The sequence below is a fragment of the Xiphias gladius genome, chromosome 12, assembly GCF_016859285.1.
Source record: "Xiphias gladius isolate SHS-SW01 ecotype Sanya breed wild chromosome 12, ASM1685928v1, whole genome shotgun sequence".
NCBI classification, from domain to species: Eukaryota; Metazoa; Chordata; class Actinopteri; order Istiophoriformes; family Xiphiidae; genus Xiphias; species Xiphias gladius.
In genome coordinates this window covers 2,376,998-2,398,112 of record NC_053411.1, presented here as the reverse complement: position 1 = coordinate 2,398,112, position 21,115 = coordinate 2,376,998, and the positions used below count along the sequence as shown (strand labels likewise).

The 21,115-nt window shown below is 39.5% G+C and overlaps 2 protein-coding genes across 8 annotated transcripts in view; one reads left to right on the top strand and one right to left on the bottom strand.

Moving 5' to 3' along the window:
* Window positions 1–756: 756 nt before the first annotated feature.
* tspan5a (tetraspanin 5a) lies at window positions 757–16,257 on the top strand. Of its 6 annotated transcripts, none has more exons than XR_005708520.1 (11): window positions 757–1,117; window positions 4,402–4,452; window positions 5,480–5,626; window positions 5,751–5,921; window positions 7,899–8,024; window positions 8,754–8,801; window positions 9,610–9,726; window positions 9,875–9,936; window positions 10,462–10,569; window positions 12,875–12,915; window positions 13,029–16,257. XR_005708520.1 is itself a non-coding variant. In XM_040141096.1 (10 exons), the coding sequence occupies exons 1-9, from the start codon at window positions 1,037–1,039 to the stop codon at window positions 12,885–12,887; spliced, it is 816 nt and encodes a 271-aa protein (XP_039997030.1). In that variant the 5' UTR covers window positions 757–1,036; the 3' UTR covers window positions 12,888–12,915; window positions 13,029–16,257. The 6 variants fall into 6 exon arrangements, 4 of the variants coding, with proteins under 4 accessions (XP_039997030.1, XP_039997029.1, XP_039997027.1 ...); XR_005708519.1 differs by having other exon boundaries at window positions 13,025–16,257; XM_040141096.1 differs by lacking the exon at window positions 10,462–10,569.
* An 855-nt stretch (window positions 16,258–17,112) lies between these two features.
* Window positions 17,113–21,115, bottom strand: part of rap1gds1 (RAP1, GTP-GDP dissociation stimulator 1) — a 33,600-nt gene continuing 29,597 nt past the window's right edge. For both annotated transcript variants that reach the window (XM_040140904.1, XM_040140905.1), the window contains one exon: window positions 17,113–20,249. In XM_040140904.1, the coding sequence (XP_039996838.1) occupies window positions 20,122–20,249 (128 nt within the window). In that variant the 3' untranslated portion in view covers window positions 17,113–20,121. The remainder of the gene's footprint in view (window positions 20,250–21,115) is intronic.

The following is a 21,115-nucleotide window of genomic DNA, read 5'->3' as shown; positions in this document are numbered from 1 at the left end:
TATCAGGGCAGTAGCTACCATTCAGAACACTGAGGTCATGTTGTCTGTAACAATTCTGAAAAGATAGGGGTTATTGAATAACAAAAAGAGGAGTTAACATTCTGCGAAGACACGTATTACGTTTTAAGTGTAGTTTAGGAAACACACACACAAACACACACACACACACACGCACATACACACACACACACACACACACACACACACACACACACAAAAGAACATGTGAGGTTAAAATTCCACCAGACGTACATACATGACATCAGACCATAATGTAATTAGATAAAAGTTTATAAAAACTGAACAGATACTCATTAGACTTATAACCTCAACTTCGAAAATCCTGGCCACAGCCTTGACGAAGACAGCAATGATGATGATGATGATGATGATCATTATCATCATAAGTAGGCCTAACAAATTTTGGGTTTTTGAAGCCAATTCCAATATTTTTAGGCAATATTTGATATTGTATTGACATTGAATATTTGATAGAAAAATGTACAAGATTGGAAAAAATTACAGGAAATACGGCTGATACGCTTAAATGAATGACTAAAACAAAAATACTAAAAAAAATAGTTCGATTGGCAGCTCGTGAGAATTATTATTATTATTGTTTTATTAAGTTGTATCTAAGACACAGGAAGTGCAGCGTACTTCCTCTGATCTGATTGGTCGCAGTCCCAGTCTTTCAAGTCTTTTTCTGGCCAATCGTTGACGACCCGCGGCAGTCACGGTACTGCCTCCGGTAGGCGCAATCCCCCCAGGGAGTAGCGGGGAATTCTTATCCTGCGGTTTGTTGCGCTAACATCCGTTTCGGTTTTTTTTTATAGCTGGGTGTGTGCGTGCGAGCTCCCGAACCGCTTTCAGCATGGCCCTGATGTGGGGGTGAAGCGGCGGTGTCGCGCATTCGAAGCGGACAAAGTGAAATGCATCCCCGGAGCGCTGAACCTGTTCCCTCCCGCACACAAAGCCTGTGAAGCAGGCCGTGTTTTTCCTCGCACAGAGACACTGCGCCGATGATGCTCAAAACATGTCGGGGAATCATTTCAAAGGACACGAAGTCAGCTGCTGCATCAAATACTTCATTTTTGGATTCAATATCCTGTTCTGGGTAAGAGCTGTGCTTTTATGATTTTATTGCGCTATTGTCTGCGCCTCTGTCCGGTACACTTCGGTTATTATCGTGCCCAGTGGCCAATAGGGAGGAAGGCCCGAGTCGTCATCAGAATCTTTAGCACGGGTCCGTTATCTTTCAAGTTCATATCAAGGGTCAGGGCGGTGCGTTATTCTCCCGTTCTGTTTGAATAGTCCAGAAACGTTCGGGTACAAGCAGCTGCCGCTCGGTTCACTACGGAGCTAATCGGCTTTTTGTAGCGAACTAATGACAGCTCAGCGGCTCGGTGCCGGGCTGCAGGCTTATCATCCAGCTGACACATTCATACCACAGACACACTGCACTGACTGCAGCACACAACAGGAATAAATTCCTCGTTTATGTATATATGTATATATATATACATGTAGACATGATGTCTTGTTTAACGCCATTCATGTCAATGCAGTGTCAAATGTGGGAATCACCTGCGTGTAAATTAGGCTGAGATGCTGTCAGTTATTTTCATGGTCGATGAATCCGAAGAATATGTCAGAAAACAGTGAGAAGTGCCTGTCACAAGTTCCCTCACTGTCAGGTTCAAATAGCCTGTTCTGTCTGAACGACAGCCTTAAACCCACAGTTAGTATGACAGCTGAGAGGCTGGAGCCAGTATTTTCTTTCCTCTGGGGTTTTCATTATTACTTGAAAACTCCGCGGGGCTGGTATTGTTTTCACCTTGTGTGTGTGTGTGTGTGTGTGTGTGTGTGTGTGTGTTTGTTTGTGTTTCATCATGGCAAAATGTGGCCCTGGAGACACCTACTGTACTTTGGCAGATGTTTTTCTGTCTGTCTGTCTGTGGGCAGATTTTGTCAACATGATAGCGTCACAACTGTGCCAGATACAGTCACGAAACTTCACAGGTGTGTAGTTGAGATCAAAATGAAGGCCGAGATCGAAGACGGGTGTGGGCAGATCCATTAGTACTGAGTACTCATGTAATAATGAAGTAATGACTACTGAGTACTCATGTAATAATGAAGTAATGACTACTGAGTACTCATGTAATAATTACTACAGAGTACTTATGTAATAATGTAGTAATGTCTACTGAGTACTCATGTAATAATGTAATGATGACTACAGAGTACTCATGTAATAATTTAGTAATGACTACAGAGTACTCGTGTTGTAATGCAGTAATAAGTACAGAGTACTCATGTTGTAATGCAGTAATAACTACTGAGTACTCATGTAATAATGTAGTGATGACTTCTGAGTACTCGTGTAATAATTACTACAGAGTATTCATGTAATAATGTAGTAATGACTACTGAGTACTCATGTTATAATGAAGTAATAACTACTGAGTGCTAATGCTATAATGTAATAATTACTACCGAGTACTCATGTTTTAATGAAGTAATGACTACAGAGTACTCATGTTATAATGAAGTAATGACTACAGAGTACTCATGGGTTGGAACATCAGAATGTTGACGGGTGTGTGATCCCATCGCAAGATGGTTTTCAGTTGATAATCAGAATTTGTGACCCATGAATTTTCTGCCCAGTGACTAATGGATTACATCGCTGTTTCAGCTCTAATCACATTTTTGCTTATCTATATACATACTGGTCATAAATAACAGGAGAGCACGAGGTCAGGTATAACATTTTCCAAGACTTTCTAAATTAAATCATAACTTAAATTAAATTCATAAGTGAAATAATACATTCTCCAAATGTCTAGAAAACATAATTTCTGCTGCAGCCAATAATGAATTTCATTATTGATTAATCTTCAAATTATTTTCTTGATTAATCGATTAATTGCATGGCCAAAAAATATTTGAAAACCATGAAAAATGTGCACACAGTATCCAAGAGCCCAACGTAATGTCATCAGATGTCTTGTTTTGTCCAACCAACAGTTGAATACATCAAAATTATTCAATGTACTAAACTATAAGACTAAGAAAAACAGCAATTCTCACATTGAGAACCTGGAACAATCAAGTTTTTGGCTGTTTTACTTGAAAAATGATTTCAATAATTAACCAGTTATCAGGAGTTGCCAGTGAATTTTCTGTTGAATGACTTCATGTGAAACAAGCAGCTCTATTGTCAATACATTGTTGCCTGTTTTTATAGGCTATTTATTTTGTATAAATGATAGGAGAAAACTCAATACTAAACATGTGACCTTTTGGCTTATTTTATGGAAGTTTTCCTATATTAAATAATATTGTCATTAGAGCTGCTACAATTAGTCAATGAATGATGATTAGATTTGACAGAAAATTCATCTATTATGAGTGCAGTTAAATTATCAAAATACTATTGTGATAATCGAATAATTGTTTTGTCATTCTTAACATACAAACATGTCAAATATTTGCTGTTTCTAGCTTCCCAAATATGAGGATTTGATGCTTTTCTTTTTCACCAAAGTAAACTGAAATATCTTTGGATTTTGGACTGTTGGTCACACAAAATTAAACATTTGAAGACGTCACCTTGAACTCTGGGAAATTATAACGGGCAATATACTGTCATTTTGTAGCTAAAACGATAAATGAAAAAATAGTCATCAGATTAATTGATGATGAAAATAACCATTAGTTGCAGCCCTAATAGTCGTGCATAATGGTTGTTGGAGGAAACATTTTTTCCACCACTACCACTGTGATAATAATGTGCACATAAAAAAAGTGTCAGATGAAAGTGTAAAAAATGCTCACATTTGAAACTATCATTGTGATGTTACTGTAAGGGTCAATACACTATAAAAAAAATATACAGTAGGAGAAATTACATCGTGACAAATAAAATGTGTTTCTCTTTTTTGACTTAGCGATTGCAACTATTATTCTTATCTCATTTTGGTTTAGTCAGTCGGCAAAACTATATAATACAAATTACATAACTAAGATAACAAGCTTAGACTTCCAACTCCCAAATAAATCACAACCTTCTTTTTTAAAATGGTGGTAGTTGAGTCAGCAATACTAGCTCTAGTCTGGAGGGCATGAGTTTCTCAAACCCCATGAAAGTGACTTATATGCACACTGACTTATATACAGTTTTGAGACATACTGTAAACACAGTAAATGCCACTATGAGATAATGGCTAAGGCTAAGGGCAGACAGGAACCGGGCAACTGTAACAGAGGCCACTTCACAGGGTCACAGTGGCCTCAGAGGAAAATGTTTCTGTATTTTCATTTAATAACAATGTCACAGAATGCCCTCATGTCGCCACATTTTCACAGTTATATGTCATGACTGTTTTTTTGCAGCTGCTGGGCATGGCCTTAGTTGGAATTGGATTATGGGCATGGAGTGAGAAGGTGAGTACAGATGCTCTGAGTTATCCCTGGAAAATAGAGATACAGTATTGTGACAGGTTTTTTATATTTATATATATTTTCATATTTTATAATTAAAATCTGTTGAAATTTAATTGATCTTTTGCCTTTTGACCAAAAAGGGTTTTTACTAAAGGCCAGTATGATACTGATAATCTTCCTGATTTAAACAAACATTCCCCAATTTAATGCTCCATTTATCATTACAATTTTTATGCCACTATTTATTCCAATTAAAGCTGCAATAATCAATATTTTATATTAACAACGAAGCAAATAGTTATGTGTAATATACAAGTCCTTGTAGTGATGAACCCACAGAGAAGGATCACCCTCTCTGCAGCTCCGCCATGGGCCTACATAGCATTTTAGTCTCTTTTTGCATGTTGTCTTGGTTGTACAACCTGCGAACTCCAGTCTGATTAATCTCATTTTATACTAAGAGCAGGCTGCTGTTTTCAGCCAACAAGCTCTGATAAACCCACTGAATGCTAACAGCAGACGGATGAAGTTAGCAACTAGCGAAAAGTGTTGAGCTCCTAGCAGCTTGTTCCGCTGCCCTCTAGTGGGCAAAAAATCAATTAATGCAGCTTTAAAATTTCAGTTATCCAGTGTTTGCAGAATTTTACCCTTGTGAAGGCAGTTAAAAAAAAAGTTTAAAACAACCCTATTAAGTTTAAAACTAGATTCAAACTTTCAAATTTTATATATTGTGTGTTTAACAAATCATTGTTATTTGAAACCACCATGAAAATCAGGGTGATAGAAATAAGAATTAAGAACACTTCTAATCAAAAAATCTCACTGAAGCAGTTCATATTCTCAAATATCCAGTGACGTATTCTAAATACATTTTTGCAGCAGCCTTACCTCCCCTCAGAGTTCATTCAAGTTCCGTCCTCTCTTATGTCACTGCAACCCTATTGGCAAGCATGTGTTCTGTCCTGACAGAGACGCAGCTGCCTGGCTCAGACTGAGTGTGTTGTTGTGCTCTGTCTCCTTGCTCTAGGGGGTTCTGTCCAACATCTCATCCATCACTGACCTGGGGGGTCTGGACCCAGTCTGGCTCTTCATGGTGGTCGGAGGGGTCATGTTTATTCTGGGCTTTGCCGGATGCATTGGAGCGCTGCGAGAAAACACCTTTCTGCTTAAGTTTGTATGTTCCATGATAAAAACATGTTCCAATCTGCACGCAAAGATGAATGATCTGAAAATCCAACGTTCTACAAATGCAAGCGTGAATTTGTCATCTTCTCTTTTTCCTCTTCTTTCTGTTGTAGTTCTCTGTGTTTCTGGGAATCATCTTTTTCTTGGAGTTGACGACGGGAGTCCTGGCATTTGTCTTTAAGGACTGGATTAAAGACCAGCTCAACCTGTTCATCAACAATAACATCCGGGCTTACCGAGACGACATCGATCTACAGAACCTCATCGATTTCACTCAGGAATACGTAAGTTGGCAAGACAGCAGGAATTCCTAGAAAACATGTTCATTTGAGTTGAGCACCAAAGTTCAACTCAAATGTGGCCTTAAAATTAATAGTAAATATGCATGATATATTAAAACAAAGTCCACTGGCTAGTTTTTTTCCTGAGCTCTCAACTAAATCCCATGGCCTACTTCAGCAGATAAAGTTTGTAATCTGCCGAAGACCCTTAACGCTTCAGAAAAAAAGCTTGTAAGTGGACCTTTAATTAAGATTGTTATGTGAAATGTTCATTTACAATTCAAGTACATTAGGTACTAAAATATGTAATTATATGTAATTATAATCACAGCATGATTGTCAAATACAGTGTAAAAACGTGGTTAGTTGATTGCATTATGGGGGAACTGTTATAAACATGTAAAATAAATTAGATTTCAAAATATTTGTATAATCATTATTTTATTATTTGGTAGTACTAAGTACTATATTCTTGGAATAATGTAATTGAATGTTTTGCCAGTATTTGTAGTTTAAAGCATCATTACTGAATGAATTCCAAGTCCAATCATGAGTCTATTTGCTTGTGAGAAGGTCCGACATCTTGAACTTCTTGGTTGGCTGTGAAACACTGATGCAGTCATTGGCAGTTGTCAGAAATTCAAACCCCGAGGACAAATAATTAACATCAAACATTAACAAGCTAATTTAAAATGACCACAAACCTACTGAAAACCTGCGATGAAAAAAGTCTTGTGTGTGTCAAGTTCTTTCTTCCTAGCTAGCTGCTGTTTAGCTAGCTTCTGTTAGCCAATGCTGTCTCATTGAGACAGCATTGGCTAACACTCACTCTTTCTCCAGAAGTGAAACGTGTCATTAGTGTTTAGTACTCTAACAGTATCTGCTACAGCACATACAACTGCAAATTTACAACTATTATAAGTTGAAACTTTATGATTTTAACAGTTTTAAGCAGTTCATTTGTTAGCAAGTTTTAGTTTGCAAGGATTCCCAGCTTGGTAGTGTGTGTAAAACATTTCATCATCACAACTCTCTTTCCTTAGCCTTGTAGCTCTGCGTCCAAATGTCCCTGGGATAGTCGATAAAGGAAAATTTTATTACAACTTTGGTATTATTTTTATGACTGACCATCATTTCTATCAATTATGAAAGAATTGTACTCACCAGGGTAATTGCTGGGATATAGGAACAAGGCAACATTGCTAAAAATAGACCAGAAGACACGAGCGGTGAGACAATCAGACAGGTTGTAAACAAAGTTAACAGTCTAGCCAAGATTAGCTACCACTTTATCTGGAGATAAAACTTAAAGTGAGTGCACCTGTAATGTTGCTAATAATCCCTTGTCGCACAGGGAAACTGTGAATGCAAACAACCATGGAAAGTACAGTAGGTGAATGTTGAGCCAGCACGTTTAGGTAATTGTTTAACTGTTTGCCTTCGTTTTGCCTTCCAAATAAGTTTGGGTAGCCCTTTTTCCAGGTTTGTTTACAGCCTTTCTAATTGTCTGAATGATTGTATTTCTTACCCTGTCATTGGATTGATATGGCCAAGATATTCACAATTACCTGTACATACTTACTAAACTATATTATTACATTTTTTTATGCCTCTGCACTGGCAACAACTGAGTCGTCCGTCTGTCCATCTGTCTGTCCATCCGCCTGTCCCATTCTCGTGAACATGATATTTCAGGAGCGTCTTGAGGGATTTTCTTCAAATTTGACTCAAGGATGAACTAATTTGGTTGTCAAAGGTCAAGGTTACTGTGACCTCACAAAACACATTTTTGGCCATAAGTCAAGGATTCATAGGCTAATTACGATAAAAATACACTTAATTAAATTCCTTAAAACTCTTCACTAAAACTGCCAAATGGTCTTTTGTCATCTCTGTCGACAAATAGAGGACATTTTGAATTCAAGAGCGTGAAAGGGTTTAATAATTGAAAGCAATTTCTTCCTTTCTGCCTGACCTTAGTGGGAGTGCTGTGGTGCGTTTGGAGCAGATGACTGGAACCTGAACATCTATTTTAACTGCACTGATGGAAATCCCAGTCGGGAAAAGTGTGGAGTTCCCTTCTCCTGCTGCACCAAAGACCCAGCGGTAGGAGCCCCCCACACTGCATGCATGCACACATTTACAGAGCTCTCCATGTACTTCTGCATCAGGGCCAGAAATGAACAGTGGCTCAGACAAAATTAGAAAACATTGTAAAACCTGAGGTAGGACATAATTCCTGGCTAATTATGAGTTTCCTTTTTGCATTTGAAGCTGTTTTTTGTCTTTTGCAGTTTGTCAGATATTCGTATGTGAATTTAACGCTTGTGTCCTGCGCAGTATTTAAACCAAACACAATTTAGTATGTAACCTATCCAGTTCTCTCAGAGTTCAATCAAACTGCTTTAGCAAAGACCAAAAAGCTGGCAAAAAATTGATCGAGCCCCTAGAGGTCCCCTGTTACTTCAGATTAAAATCTTGGAACGTGCAGTTAATTAGGTTGGTAGCCCTGCCATTCACTTCCTGTCAGCCTTAGCTGTACTTTGTGTTTAGTGCTAATTAGCAATATTAAAATGCCAACACCTTGAACTAAAATGGTGAACATTGTAAACAGTATTCTCGCTAGGCTTGATAGCATGTTAACAATAGCATTTAGCTTTTAGCATTTAGCTCGAAGTAGCGCTGTGACCAAGTACAGCCTCACAGAGCTGCTAGCATGGCTGTAACCTCTTACTCTGGTTCTTATTCAGTTGTACACAAAAAGCTGCAAACTAACTCCAAAATGCTGCCTTTAAACGAGTTAGATACGATAAAGTTTACTCTTTCTGTCTCTAGGAGGATGTAATAAACACACAGTGTGGATACGACATTCGAGCTAAACCAGTAAGTTACATATTTCTTTTCTATAGTGTTTGTTATTGATTTTCCTAACAGAGTTTTTGAAGACAGGTCAAAGTTGGATTAAAGCTGCTAATTGCCACTATTGAGGCTTACGTCAAATGTGACAGTTGAAGGCCAGGATTTAAAAACAATTACCAATTTGTCACCTTAATATTAAAGGGTGGGATACTTTCTCCTGTGAAAGATATGATTTTATTACATATTTATAGTTATTTTAGAACTGATTAATACTATATTTGTTGTCTATGGGAAGACATGAACCTCATGTGATTTGATGAGAAATTCAATCTTCTTTAAAATACTACGATACTATTTCAATAAATTGTATTGGAGGTTTGTAGTTTTGCCATGATTTTCATAACACAAAGACAGACAGAGACCGAATGCTTACATTTACATTCTAGATTAAGTTTCCAAAAGATTTAAGTCGTTGATTTTTCGACCAGGAAGATCGACAGACTGAAAATTTGGGAAATTGGCTTCTTTTTGAAATCATAATCAAATGCAGATGAAAAGATGCAAATCAAAAAAAAATCTACTTTGTCACTGTGCGTCCAGAACAAAGAATCTCTCTGCTTTGGAGTTGTTGGAAGGCAGTGTCCCCCTGCTTCCAGTCTTTGTGCTAAACTCAGCTAACCACATGGTGGATCTATCTCTTTACCGGACGCACAGACACGAAACTAATTTCTGTTCATTTAACTGTAGATAAGACTGAAAATGAGTTTTCATAAAACGCCGGATTGGTTTTTAAAATCTGTGGAGATGATGATAAGCGGTTATGTTCATGCAGGACTCGGAGCAGAAGGACTACATCAATGTGAAAGGCTGTGTGCCGCAGTTTGAGAAGTGGCTCCAGGACAACCTCACCTTGGTGGCTGGGATCTTCATAGGAGTGGCACTGCTGCAGGCCAGTTCCATTCACGTGTTTAACCTTCATGTTGCTCCAGAAAAATCAGCTACCAAAGCATTATTGCATATTTCCTTTTTGAAAGTGCGTAATTTTGAGTTATTTTTATGTCGTTTTTTTTTTTCTTTTGTTTTCCTTTCATCCACAGATTTTTGGGATTTGTTTGGCCCAAAACTTAGTGAGTGACATCGAGGCTGTGCGGGCGAGCTGGTGAGAAAATGATCCGTACTTCAGTTCTGTGTCTCGTGTATCCACATTTTTATCCTTTTCAAGCACACTTCCCTTGATTTGCACCCATTTGTTTATTTTGTTTCCATTTCACTACATGAGCCATTTCAGCTCTTTGTCATAGTATAACTGCTGCAGAAACAGTATTTTACAGATATTTCAGACAAAATAGAGAGTTCAAATTCAAATTAAGTGGCTTGTTAAGTTAGTATCTTATTTGCACGAAATCCGTATCTCTTTTATATAAATAAATTACATCTGGAAAAATATGCAATTTTGACACTGAGACTGTAGGGACTCATTAAACACGTCTTCCTATAGTAAAAGTGTAGAAAAATACCTGAGACTCTAAAAAAAACAAATAAATAGAAAAAAACTATCAGCTTTTCATCAGCAATTAGTCCGCAGCATGTTGAGGGGAGTATAGGGAGGAGGGTTACTGAGCTTTACCATCACAATGCCAAAACTCACCTCACACCTCATTCTTCCTCCTCCATGCTTCGTCAGGGTGCCCCCCCCTCTCTCCATGCGTCGACTCCCACCACCCTCCAGCAAGAAAGCATCGGCTTACTACTCATGAGACACACACATGCACTCTATGTGTGTTTGTAGCCGGTGGGTGTGATGGATCCATTTGGTGATTTGTTTTGTCTTGAGCATTGCTGTGATTGGGTGGATGATCTCTGTTTGGTGTTGTGCTGTGTCCCATTGTAGATCCAAATTTGGAAACATGGAGCTGTAATCATTCTACCCTTCAAATGTTGTATGGAGGCAAGAATGTGCCACTGGAGTCATTTTATGTCAATTTGTCAGTGTTTAATATCATTTTGTGAACCGATAAATTTAAAGATGCAATGAAACCAACACTTCCTGGATAACACTGCCTCTCCAGTGGTGAACACCTGCTGCATAAATTGATCAGAAATGTATTAATAATTCCACTACTTTTCCAATCAAATCTAACCACCTTTCTCTCCAGAACTTCCCACTTCAACAGGAAATACAACAATAATAAAATGATTAATTAAATTAGCATTTAAATTATACATTTAAAAACTGGAAGTTTCCATTTTAGAAGACGGAACCTATAGTGCATTTTAAAGGAGCGCAGACCCTACACATGACCCCCATCCGCATATAAAAGCCGGCCGATCATAGCTTTATCACAAAAACATTACTGTAGTAACACATTCCAGACTCCATACTAGAGGTCCAGAAAAACCACAAAGGAACTCTGCTTCCTTGGCTCTCCATGCAGCAGTTGCCTGCAGCACACGCTGAAAGCGCGATACAGACAGAAGTAGAGCCAATTATGAACGCAAATGTGATGAAATATTGCTTTTCTGGACAGCTGACACATTCTGGTGTATCAGGACGCTGACGTGCGTGTTGCCCTTGAAGTTCACGTAACGCTCAAAACCACTAGAAGTAAAGCTGCGCAGCACTGACAGTGAATGCTGCTGTAATGTCGCCATATCACTGCATCACTGAAAACGTAGGGTTGACAGATTTTGACACAACACTCCGCTCTGAAATGTTCCCTTGCCATAGCCACAACATCCGTCACTCTGACTGGTCTGGAACATCAGACAAGTAGCAGAATTTAAATGACCTAACAGTATTTACCTGAAAACTCTTGACAGGCTAATGACATTTCTGTGGCCCCTCTAGAAATGCTTGATTCCCTTTGCACCTCAAAGTGATTTCTGGACACCATTTTGTGTCCAGTGCTTATAATGATAGTTCCGGCTCCGTTTCTGTGCTTAAAATGTTGCGTTGCAAACTCAGAATTTAGGCACAGAAATCATTCTGTAGGATTAAGGCGTATTCACATTATCATGGGAAAAAAAATGTTTTTCACCACTCTTCCTCCGTAATGTGTATTTGGTTTGCTGTGACGGGGTACGCCCAAGGTTCAAATTTGTCGAACTCAAGCGGCGCCGACCTTTCCAGCCGCAGCCAATTGCGGCTGACCACCGCCTGAACCAAAAGATGGACAAAAAAACCTGCACTAACAACTTGACCTCTTATCGAGACCTGACCAAAAAGCCATGCGCTCGACAAAGCGTAGCAATAATAGCATTGTAGCGAAGATATTGCAGCTTAGCACAGCACTACTGAGACCAACACAGACCAACGCAGAACCTGCACTGCAAGCACTTTATTTTTCTGTCGTAATATGGATACGCCTTTATTCTGTACAAGCCGAAGACGGAGCAGAACACTATTGCTTCGTTGCAAGAGAACGTCAAATTCCAATACATTTCAAGTTGTTCTCAGGCTGATCAGGGTTGCTTCGCTTACAGAAGAAACTCTTGAGAAACTGTGGTTCAAGTCAATTTGCCAGTGTGTATAATGTGTTGAATTTTACATGCATTTAAATCAAAGTCTGAATCTGGACCTTTCGGAAATTCCGATTGTGCTGATGGAGGGAGGCCACTGGAATTCTATTAAAACTGCTTTAGTTCCTCAAAGCACATACAGTAGGTCTGAGACAAATCCGAATAACAATTTTCAGTGTGACTGCATGACAGTGATTTTCCTACATGTTGCTACTGGGCTGTAGAGTTGGGGTGGTTTGCATTGATAAGGCTTGGAGTCTTGTGACTTAGACAACAATCCTCTCTTTCTTCCACTCTCTGAAGACATTTTTCTGATTCTGTCTTTTCTCTGCCTCAACTTGTAGAAAACCTTTGCAGAAAACTGTTCTCTAAACGTTCCCAGCCTAACCCCTAACTTCACCATTTTCTGCTTTCCTTTTCTGTCCTTAACCTCTATCCTAAAATTGATGAACCACAGGAGTGTTGGAGTCTTGGTAATGAGTAGATGTGTGTGTGTGTGTGTGTGAGTGTGTTTTTTTTTTTTTTGTTTTGGACTCTGGCTTATTAATGATTTCAGCTCTTTATCTCATCTTTTCCAGTTTCTTTACCTAATGCTGAAACAGCATTTAAACTTTAACAGGTAACCCCTTTTTCTCTTGATGAAATCCAATTTTATAAATTCAATGTAGTGTTTACCAGGATCACGTAAAAGAGCAGCATTGTTCATTCCATTTTGTCTCTTCTTTTAGCCAGTCTTTGAACACACCTCCTTGAGCAGAATGTCAGGGAGGATTCAGAAGACGTCACTGCTCACCTGCACCATTTTGCTCACTGAACCAGCACCTTTTTTCAAGGCACTAATATGTGTGTGACTACTGTAAAAAGAGAACGTTGGAGAGGATGGTTAAACAGCCACTACATGCTGATCGTCACAGTGCTCCAGTTTTGATAGCTACGTCTAGAGAGTAGGAGTTTTGATACATCTTTTTGATATTAGATCAGTATTTTTCACTGTGGAAATTAAGCTCCATTGCTAAACCCGTCATATAGGACTGTGAAATAGTGTATAAAAGAGACTGAGGCGTCCTTCTTTCAAAGTTCAGTGCTTGCTTCACGAACCTTCCACCGCGTGTCCAGGACTGAAAGCACAGGAGCGGGAGAGTCACAGAAGTAGGGAAGCTATCAAACTTCGGCTGGTTTCGGACTGAAAGCTGGATCTCCTTTTTTCCCAAAATAATACTTTACGGATGTTGGCACAGGACTTCTTCAGCTACCACTGTGTCTCGTCACTTTATCTGCAGAGTTTACCGGACTTTCTGTTGTTGCGCTAACAGTGAATTTTAATTTCTGTTTCAGTGACTGTCAGTCTAGCAATAAGCATATTTGTGCGTGCTGTGGTGATGGTATAGATGAACTAAATACTCTCCTAACACTAACTCAACCCGCATTGAAGAGGAAGTGAGCACAAATTACTTCAGCTATTCAGCACAATGGGATGCTACTCAACTAACGGAATAAACTACCACTATGTAGCACCATTGTGTGCCACAGATTCTGAGCGTCATGGTCGCATTTCCGATGGCGTGGCATGAGTATTGGAAACTGTCAAGTGCAGAGGGCTGACAGTGAAAGTCTGCTCAGATTTCTGATATTCTGACCCCCCTTTTTAGACCATTTTGTTTAAACAAAGTTCTTTTACAGCTGCTTGTGCTTAGACTGCATTACACAGGTAAAAATTTTGGCTTCTTTTGTTAAAAGAATAGATTTGGATCCGGGTAGTCACATGCCATATGTGCACTCACAGAGGGACTTTGTAGTGTAATCCTTCCCAGCCTTTAAATAATAATGACCTCCCTTTGAGAATCTACCTTCCAAAGTTATCTGAAGCTAATATGAGGCTTCAACGGTCTGAGTTAGCCAGATCAAGCGCTTACCTTTGCCGTGGCATTCATTTTGTCCTGACGACAAATGTACATGCAGCCACCAGGACGTATCCTGATGCCACGGCTCAGCAGGTAAACACTGTCCAGGGAAAACCCAGAGAGAGAGAGAATTTCGTACGAAAAAGACCAAAACATTTGGGATAACACAGTCGACGTGGCTAACTCAGACTGCTAAAGCGTACTCGATGCAGTAGCAGCTTCAGCTGAACTCGTGGGTTCTGTCCCCCATCTCTTACAATGTAGTCGCTCTATGAAGGAATGGTTTCAAGGCTGTTTGAAGGTATGGAGAGTAGGAATGATTCCAGCAGCCAGAGACTTTTAACGTGCATATAGCATGTGAGTGTTGGGGAAAAAAATCCAAAAAAGGTTTGTGAAAAAATAAGTTTATTTGGCACTGAAAAAGTGTGGTTTTGGTATTTGGTGTGAAACCAAAATTCCGATGCTGTACTGGCACCAGTATTAAAAAAAAACTGCGAGGGATGCTCAGTCTTAATCATACCACATTACGTATGAAGAGGTCGTTGAGTTTCACCGGGCTATTATTACAGTCCTGAAGGTTTGGAAAGTGACTCTTAATTCCGATCTTTTTTAAAAAGTTTGTAGATGAAGAAGTGTGTTCAAGTCCTAATACACGAGTGACCACAAAATGAATGTTGCTGTACACCCTGTCCTTTCATATTGTGGTTAGTACTTTGCCAAGGAGTCAATGTCTTTGCAGGACATTTCAAAAACGTGCAGGTTTCAGCGAAGCCGGATGGAACGTTTGAGCGTTAAGTGTTAACGTTGAGGTGAAGGACATTTTATCATATTGTGAGATGGACGTTTTTGAACGTGTTCAATATTTTCCTCATACATTACTGCACTTGAATGAAAACAAATCTGGTACATGTATCATATGATTGTCTTTCACTATGTGTATTTTGAGGCAGATCTGAACAGTATACACAATATTGAATACACCAAAATCTTTATATCCAGCCCAGATATCAAATCTGGAATTCCAAAATAGTGTTTAGACATTGTTTTTTTTTAAATCAGTGTTTCTTCTGGTGGGTTAAAATGGTTATTTGCTCAAAGCATGCATCCCTTGTTTTGTTTGCTGCAAAGCATTTACAGTGTTTTCTCAGTAAAGTATGTTTCTTCAGTCAGTTCTGATTGAAATTGTGGGGTTCAGATTGGATACATTCTGAAAATGTAAGTGTTAAGCCACTTAAAAGGGATCAATACTGTTTTTGATACTTAATATTTATTGTACATTTGGTTTGGTTTTATAATTTCCCTTTGTATTGAACAGCTAAACATTTAGTGCTACTGGAGCTTAATTGTCACTCTACAGACTGAATACTCTGAGTTCTACAGTCCTGCTGTATAGGCCTCTCACTCATCACTACCTGTTCCACTTCCACTGAGTGTTTTTATGATCACTGTATTCTGATGAGCCAAAGCATTAAGACCACCTCAGCCTAATATACTGCTGGTGCTTGACTTGCCACCAAAACAGCTCCAACCTGCGAGGCGTCGACTCCATCAGACCTCTGAATGTCCCTGTGGCATCTGGCACCAAGACGTTAGCGGCAGATCCTTTAAGTCTCGTAAGTTGTGAGATGGAGGCGTCACAGATCAGACTTGGTCCAGCACATCCCGCAAGACCGTGTCGACAGTTCGTGGTTTGTCCCTCCTCGGGACCACTGCTGACCAGGAGCACCCTGCATGCATTGCTCTTTTGGAGATGGTCCCACCCAGTCGTCTGGTCCTAACGCTTTGGTCTTTGCTAGTCACTCGGGTCTTTCCACCTGCTCATTTCTAACAGATCCTACAAGTTGATTACAAGAACCCACCGTTCACTCAGAGTCTAATATATCCCAGACCTTTGCACCATTGTTAGGAGATATTCATAGTTATTCCATTATCTCTGAGTGGTCATAATGTTTTGGTTCATCAGTGCATATCCCACATTGTAATGTAACTACCTCCTCTCATTTGCTTGTCTGATGTCCTGTTCAAATTGGGCTGATTTTAATATCAAGTAAAATTACTTAAAGGTGAAAAAAACTGAGTTGGTGCCATTTTTCTTTCCTCGTATTGTTGGCACCAAGAGCTCACAAATGTGTTTATGCATTGCACTTCCCACACATCCTCTGTCAGTGTTCCTGGAGATCTTTGGTGTCTATCGCTGCTCATACAGTCTAGTCTAACTTCTGTTTATTCCAGACAACTACATGCCACACAAGCCTTTTCTGTACGACTGGACGTTTCATAAAACGGACAGATGTGAACACCTAAGTCAGTCGCAAATAAGGCTGTTACTGTTTATTCAAAATACAGACTACCATTTGAATGTGGGAAAAACATACCTCAAGATCACAGTGTGTATGAGCACAACGGGGCCTGCCGTATACTCCTTGCTCTAGGCAGCATGAATTTAGGCAAAGACACAGCCGTGCAAGTAGAAAATGTTTCAACTTGAGTGAAATACTTCCTAAATGTACTGAGACAACGAGAAAACGGAGAGAAACTAGAGGAAAATAAAGAACCAAAGTTCATGTAGCATACGGTGCTACCTAAAGCTAACGTCTGTACAGTTTGTGTGTTGGCCATTTGTGGCTAACAGACACGGATGCATTCAAGCAGTCAAATTCACTGAAATAACACAAGGTGAAAGTTTGGTCCACATTTGGTCTGAACACACCTTTACTGTTAGAATGTAAAGCAAAGTTTCGAGGGGATGCAATTGCACACAAAGTCGATGGAAAGACAGGATCGGACACAAATTCGCCCGGGCAGCAGGAACTGACGCAAAGACGCAGCCGTGTGAAATGTAAATGTTTCACCTGGAACAAAGGAGAACTTTTCCTGAGATACTGTAAGAATAAAGACATCAGCCATCTCCAGCTATCATCTTTAATTATCTGTTGAGTTACAGTCCTCCAAATGTACAACTCATGACATTTACAACAAACATTTAAGTTTATAGTATTTTACGTAGTTACTATGGATACATCTCCACTGGCATGTGTCTTTAGTAGAGCACAAATCTGATAAATAACCATTCATACCTTTTTAAAAAAAAGTGTGGGCCCAGACCAGGAAACACACCGTGGCATGTTAACAGGGTGTCAGTACAGTGTTGGACATGCTGAGATATGCATGTTAGCAGAAATCCCGTTGATTAGAGGAGCCAACCGCCACACATAAGAGAGACCTGTCCTCTGGAGGAATTGGTGCTGCTGTGGCCGTGGTTGGGGGGGGGGGGTTCAACAGCCAAAATACAGCGACACAGTCATCTGTGTTTGCATTCATTACCTGTTCTCACAAGATCCCAGACTTTGCTCCAGGCTGCCTAACCCACGCTGTGCATTCACGAACACACACATACAAACCGTACACACACACTTGTAGGAATGGTGCCTGCTTTATTTCATAATGTTCAAATTACACAGCCTGCTTTTTTTTTTTTTTTAGTTTTTTTTTTTAAACAGAGCTTTTGGGGCATTATTGTGTTATAAAACAGGATCAGGGAGTAAATCTTGATGTTATGCCGAAGTTCTTCAGCCTACTTTTCTATCTTAGTCTCATGCCAACTTTGACTTTAACTTGTTCTTAGCTTCTCTTGAGAGCTAATTCTCCCATTTTCTGTTCATCTAAAAATATTTAAAAAAATGACCTTTTATTGATATTTTCTTGAATTCTGTCCACAGCACCACAAATGAAAGACTTACCTAAGCAGTGTGTCAGCCTTTGATGCATTGATTGGACTGATGTTAAATTACCTACTTTCTCAGCAATGTATACAGTGGGAGAAAACTGTCAGGCGGGTGGAAAAACAAAACACAAGATTTAGTCTGACCAAGAAAGGTCTCTAATTCAAGTCAATACTAACCATCTGAAATCAAAGACTGGCAAAAAAGACATCTTGCGCCATCTTTTATTTTACATGGTGTCTTCCTTAGTCAGGCTAAATCACATTTTTTATTACTTTGCACTAAAGCCTGACCGATACTGAAGTTTTGGAGCTGATGCCGATACCAATTTTAGGGAGTTTTTATACATATATACATATTATATATATCCAGCAACGTATTTCTAGTTAACAACCTACCGTGAAGACACCGCTCGACTCTACACCATCGTATGTTCAGATGGGACGCGTACTCTGCTACATGTGCTGCACACAGTGCTGAGAGCATTGTTAACAGGGGAGTCAGAGTGCACTCTGCTGGACAAACTGTGATGACACTATTTCTAAATTACCCCAAGCATCCTTTTCTGCCATTATGTTCTGTAATAAAAAGTTATCATATCGGCGCATATTGGACCTCATATACCTGGATACCGATATGTCTGTCACAGGCCAATATACCGTTACATCGGTCGACCGATATATTGGTTGGGCTCTACTTTGCACCCACCTGACATTGTTTTTTCCCCACTTTATATCTTGCTAAGAATATTGGCTACCATCTGGTGTGTTCGTATTTCAAGGATTCTTACCATAATCAATCTTATGAGCCGTTCAGTAACTAAAACATCTGAGATATGGCAATTCAAGACTGTGATACATATTATAAGACAGCATTGGATGAAGGCGAACAGAGTTGTACGTCTCTTGTTGACGGTTAAATTTATAAAGCATTACATTTCCATTGGAAAAGACACACTTTCAGTTTCCTATTTTTACCTTGTCTTGACATTAACTTGGCTACACTCAAGTCTTGGAGCAGAACTGAATTCAACTAACAATGGCAACCTTGACTACAGCCCTGTTCTTCACTACATTTGCTTCACCTGGTTCTTGCATGATTCTCTTTCAGCAATGGCATGGAAACTTATGGAGCCTCTATCTTCACTGTACAGCTGTTGGACCAGGGGGAATGTGTTTGGACAACCGTGGAATTAAAAATCTGAATAAAATCTCTAGATCCAAGTCTTAAAGAACAAGTGCAAAAACAAGACTGGAGGTGTTAGTAGAAGAGGGCACGCTGTAGTTTGGAGTATGCGAGCGGTAGAGAGGTAAAGTGAACACTGGCACACCAACAGGACTAAAACATGCACAGTTTCTAGTCAATTTATACTTGAGCTACATGAGACACAACTGGGCACATCATGGATGGCTGCTTTTTCTTAAAAATGAAAGAAAATCACGACAGGAAGGTCATTTTTTTTGTTCTTTTGTGCACATTTTCACTGGTGGGTTACCGGCAGATGGGATCACAGCTATGGTCGTAAAAGAGTGTCGTCTCTTAATCTATTGCGTTAGGCTGTCTATGGCGCCTCAGCTCCTGTGGAGCTACTTGTAGCAGAAGAGGCATGCACAAGTAGAGGTGGGGACTAGGGCTAGACTGATGCATCAATTTAAAAAAAACAAACAAAAACATACCAGCAAGTCAGTGGTGTCGACCTCTAGACAAATCACTCTATTGAGCATTTAAGGGGTGTCAGTCTGTAAAGCCTGAAATGAAGCCTGCCTCACCCTGCCTTAAGGACCTGCTAACCTACCTAAATAAATCTCGTTATTATGGCTTTCAGAGGAGAGTTTTGGTGTCCCATGGTAGTCTAAAAACAGTTTCAGAGGCTTTTCCACCCTAACAAGTATTTAACTCTGGGTAAATTCTCGTCAAAATAAAAATTCTATTAGAAAAAGCTCAGATTTATGATTTGAATAGAAGCATAAAGTACTGGCGTTCTAAAACCCACATCAGTCTAACCCTAATAGAGGTGAGCAGGGCAGAGGGTCGAGGGTAGAGACAGAACTCTATGTCTGGCTGGCAGTTAACGCGACATGGTACCTTGGCACATGACAATGGGGCACAGGGGAGAGCAGTCATGAGGTGTCATTGGGTGATTAGGTGGTCAGGCAGGCGTTTAAGTGGGTGGTTGGGTGGGTGGGTCTTGGACACAGTCATTTAGCTCTGGGCAGTTAGTCGCTGCTCTGTGAGCGATGCCTGGTGTGATACCGTCTTGTTTTCATGAGCCCTCAGCTTGGACACCACGTCGATGAACGCCAGGCTCTGGACTTCTTTGTGAAGAGGCTCTATAACGACAGAAAAAAACCCCCAAAAAACAGGAAAAAAGTATCATGAATTCTCAAAAACTGTATTCAAATAATTATACAGTTGTGATGTCACAAATATCACTTCAGCTCTGATTTTCTCAGAAATGCTACTATTCATACCAATCACCTCTAATTTTGGATTTTTTTCCCTTTTTTTTTTAAAATCAGGGTTAAGCTACCATCAATGAACCTTAATACTTCTTCCAGGTGTTTCACAATAAAAGCCTGAAAGTGAGGGATAATGCCCTTTGAGCTGCTAGAGGACATTTAAAGTGAAACATCTTATGCAGGAAGTGAGAGTTTCATTTGATGGTACCTTAACAGTAATCACAAAAATGACAAAGTAATATGACAGCACTCTGGTAAGAAGAGAAGCTCAGAGTAGAAGAGTGGTGAGTATGAGTGTTGTACTGATGGACTTACTACTGCGGAAATGTACATTATCCTGCAGATGTTTCACATTAAAAGCCACATGTGAACAGGAGGTAACTGCAATCAAATTTAAAAGAGGCCCAGAGACTTTGGCTTAGTAAGTAATGATGAAAGCATACACTACCGATCAAAAGTTTGAGAACATCCCCCTCTGAAATTTAAATGATCAAGTCCAGTCAATAACTTTAAATTACACAAAGGTCAGCGGTAAACTGCCTGGGATTTAAAATTAATTAATTAATTAATTTAAAAAAAAAAAGTTGAGGTCACCAAAAACTGAGAGATCATGTAAGTTTAGAAAACAGGCCTTTTTCAGAGATGAAGAAATTGTTCACTTACAGCTTTTCTGCAGCAATGGACGTAAATGAAGCCTTGAATATTAAGGCAAACAATTCCAATAGGTTGCCCAGCTT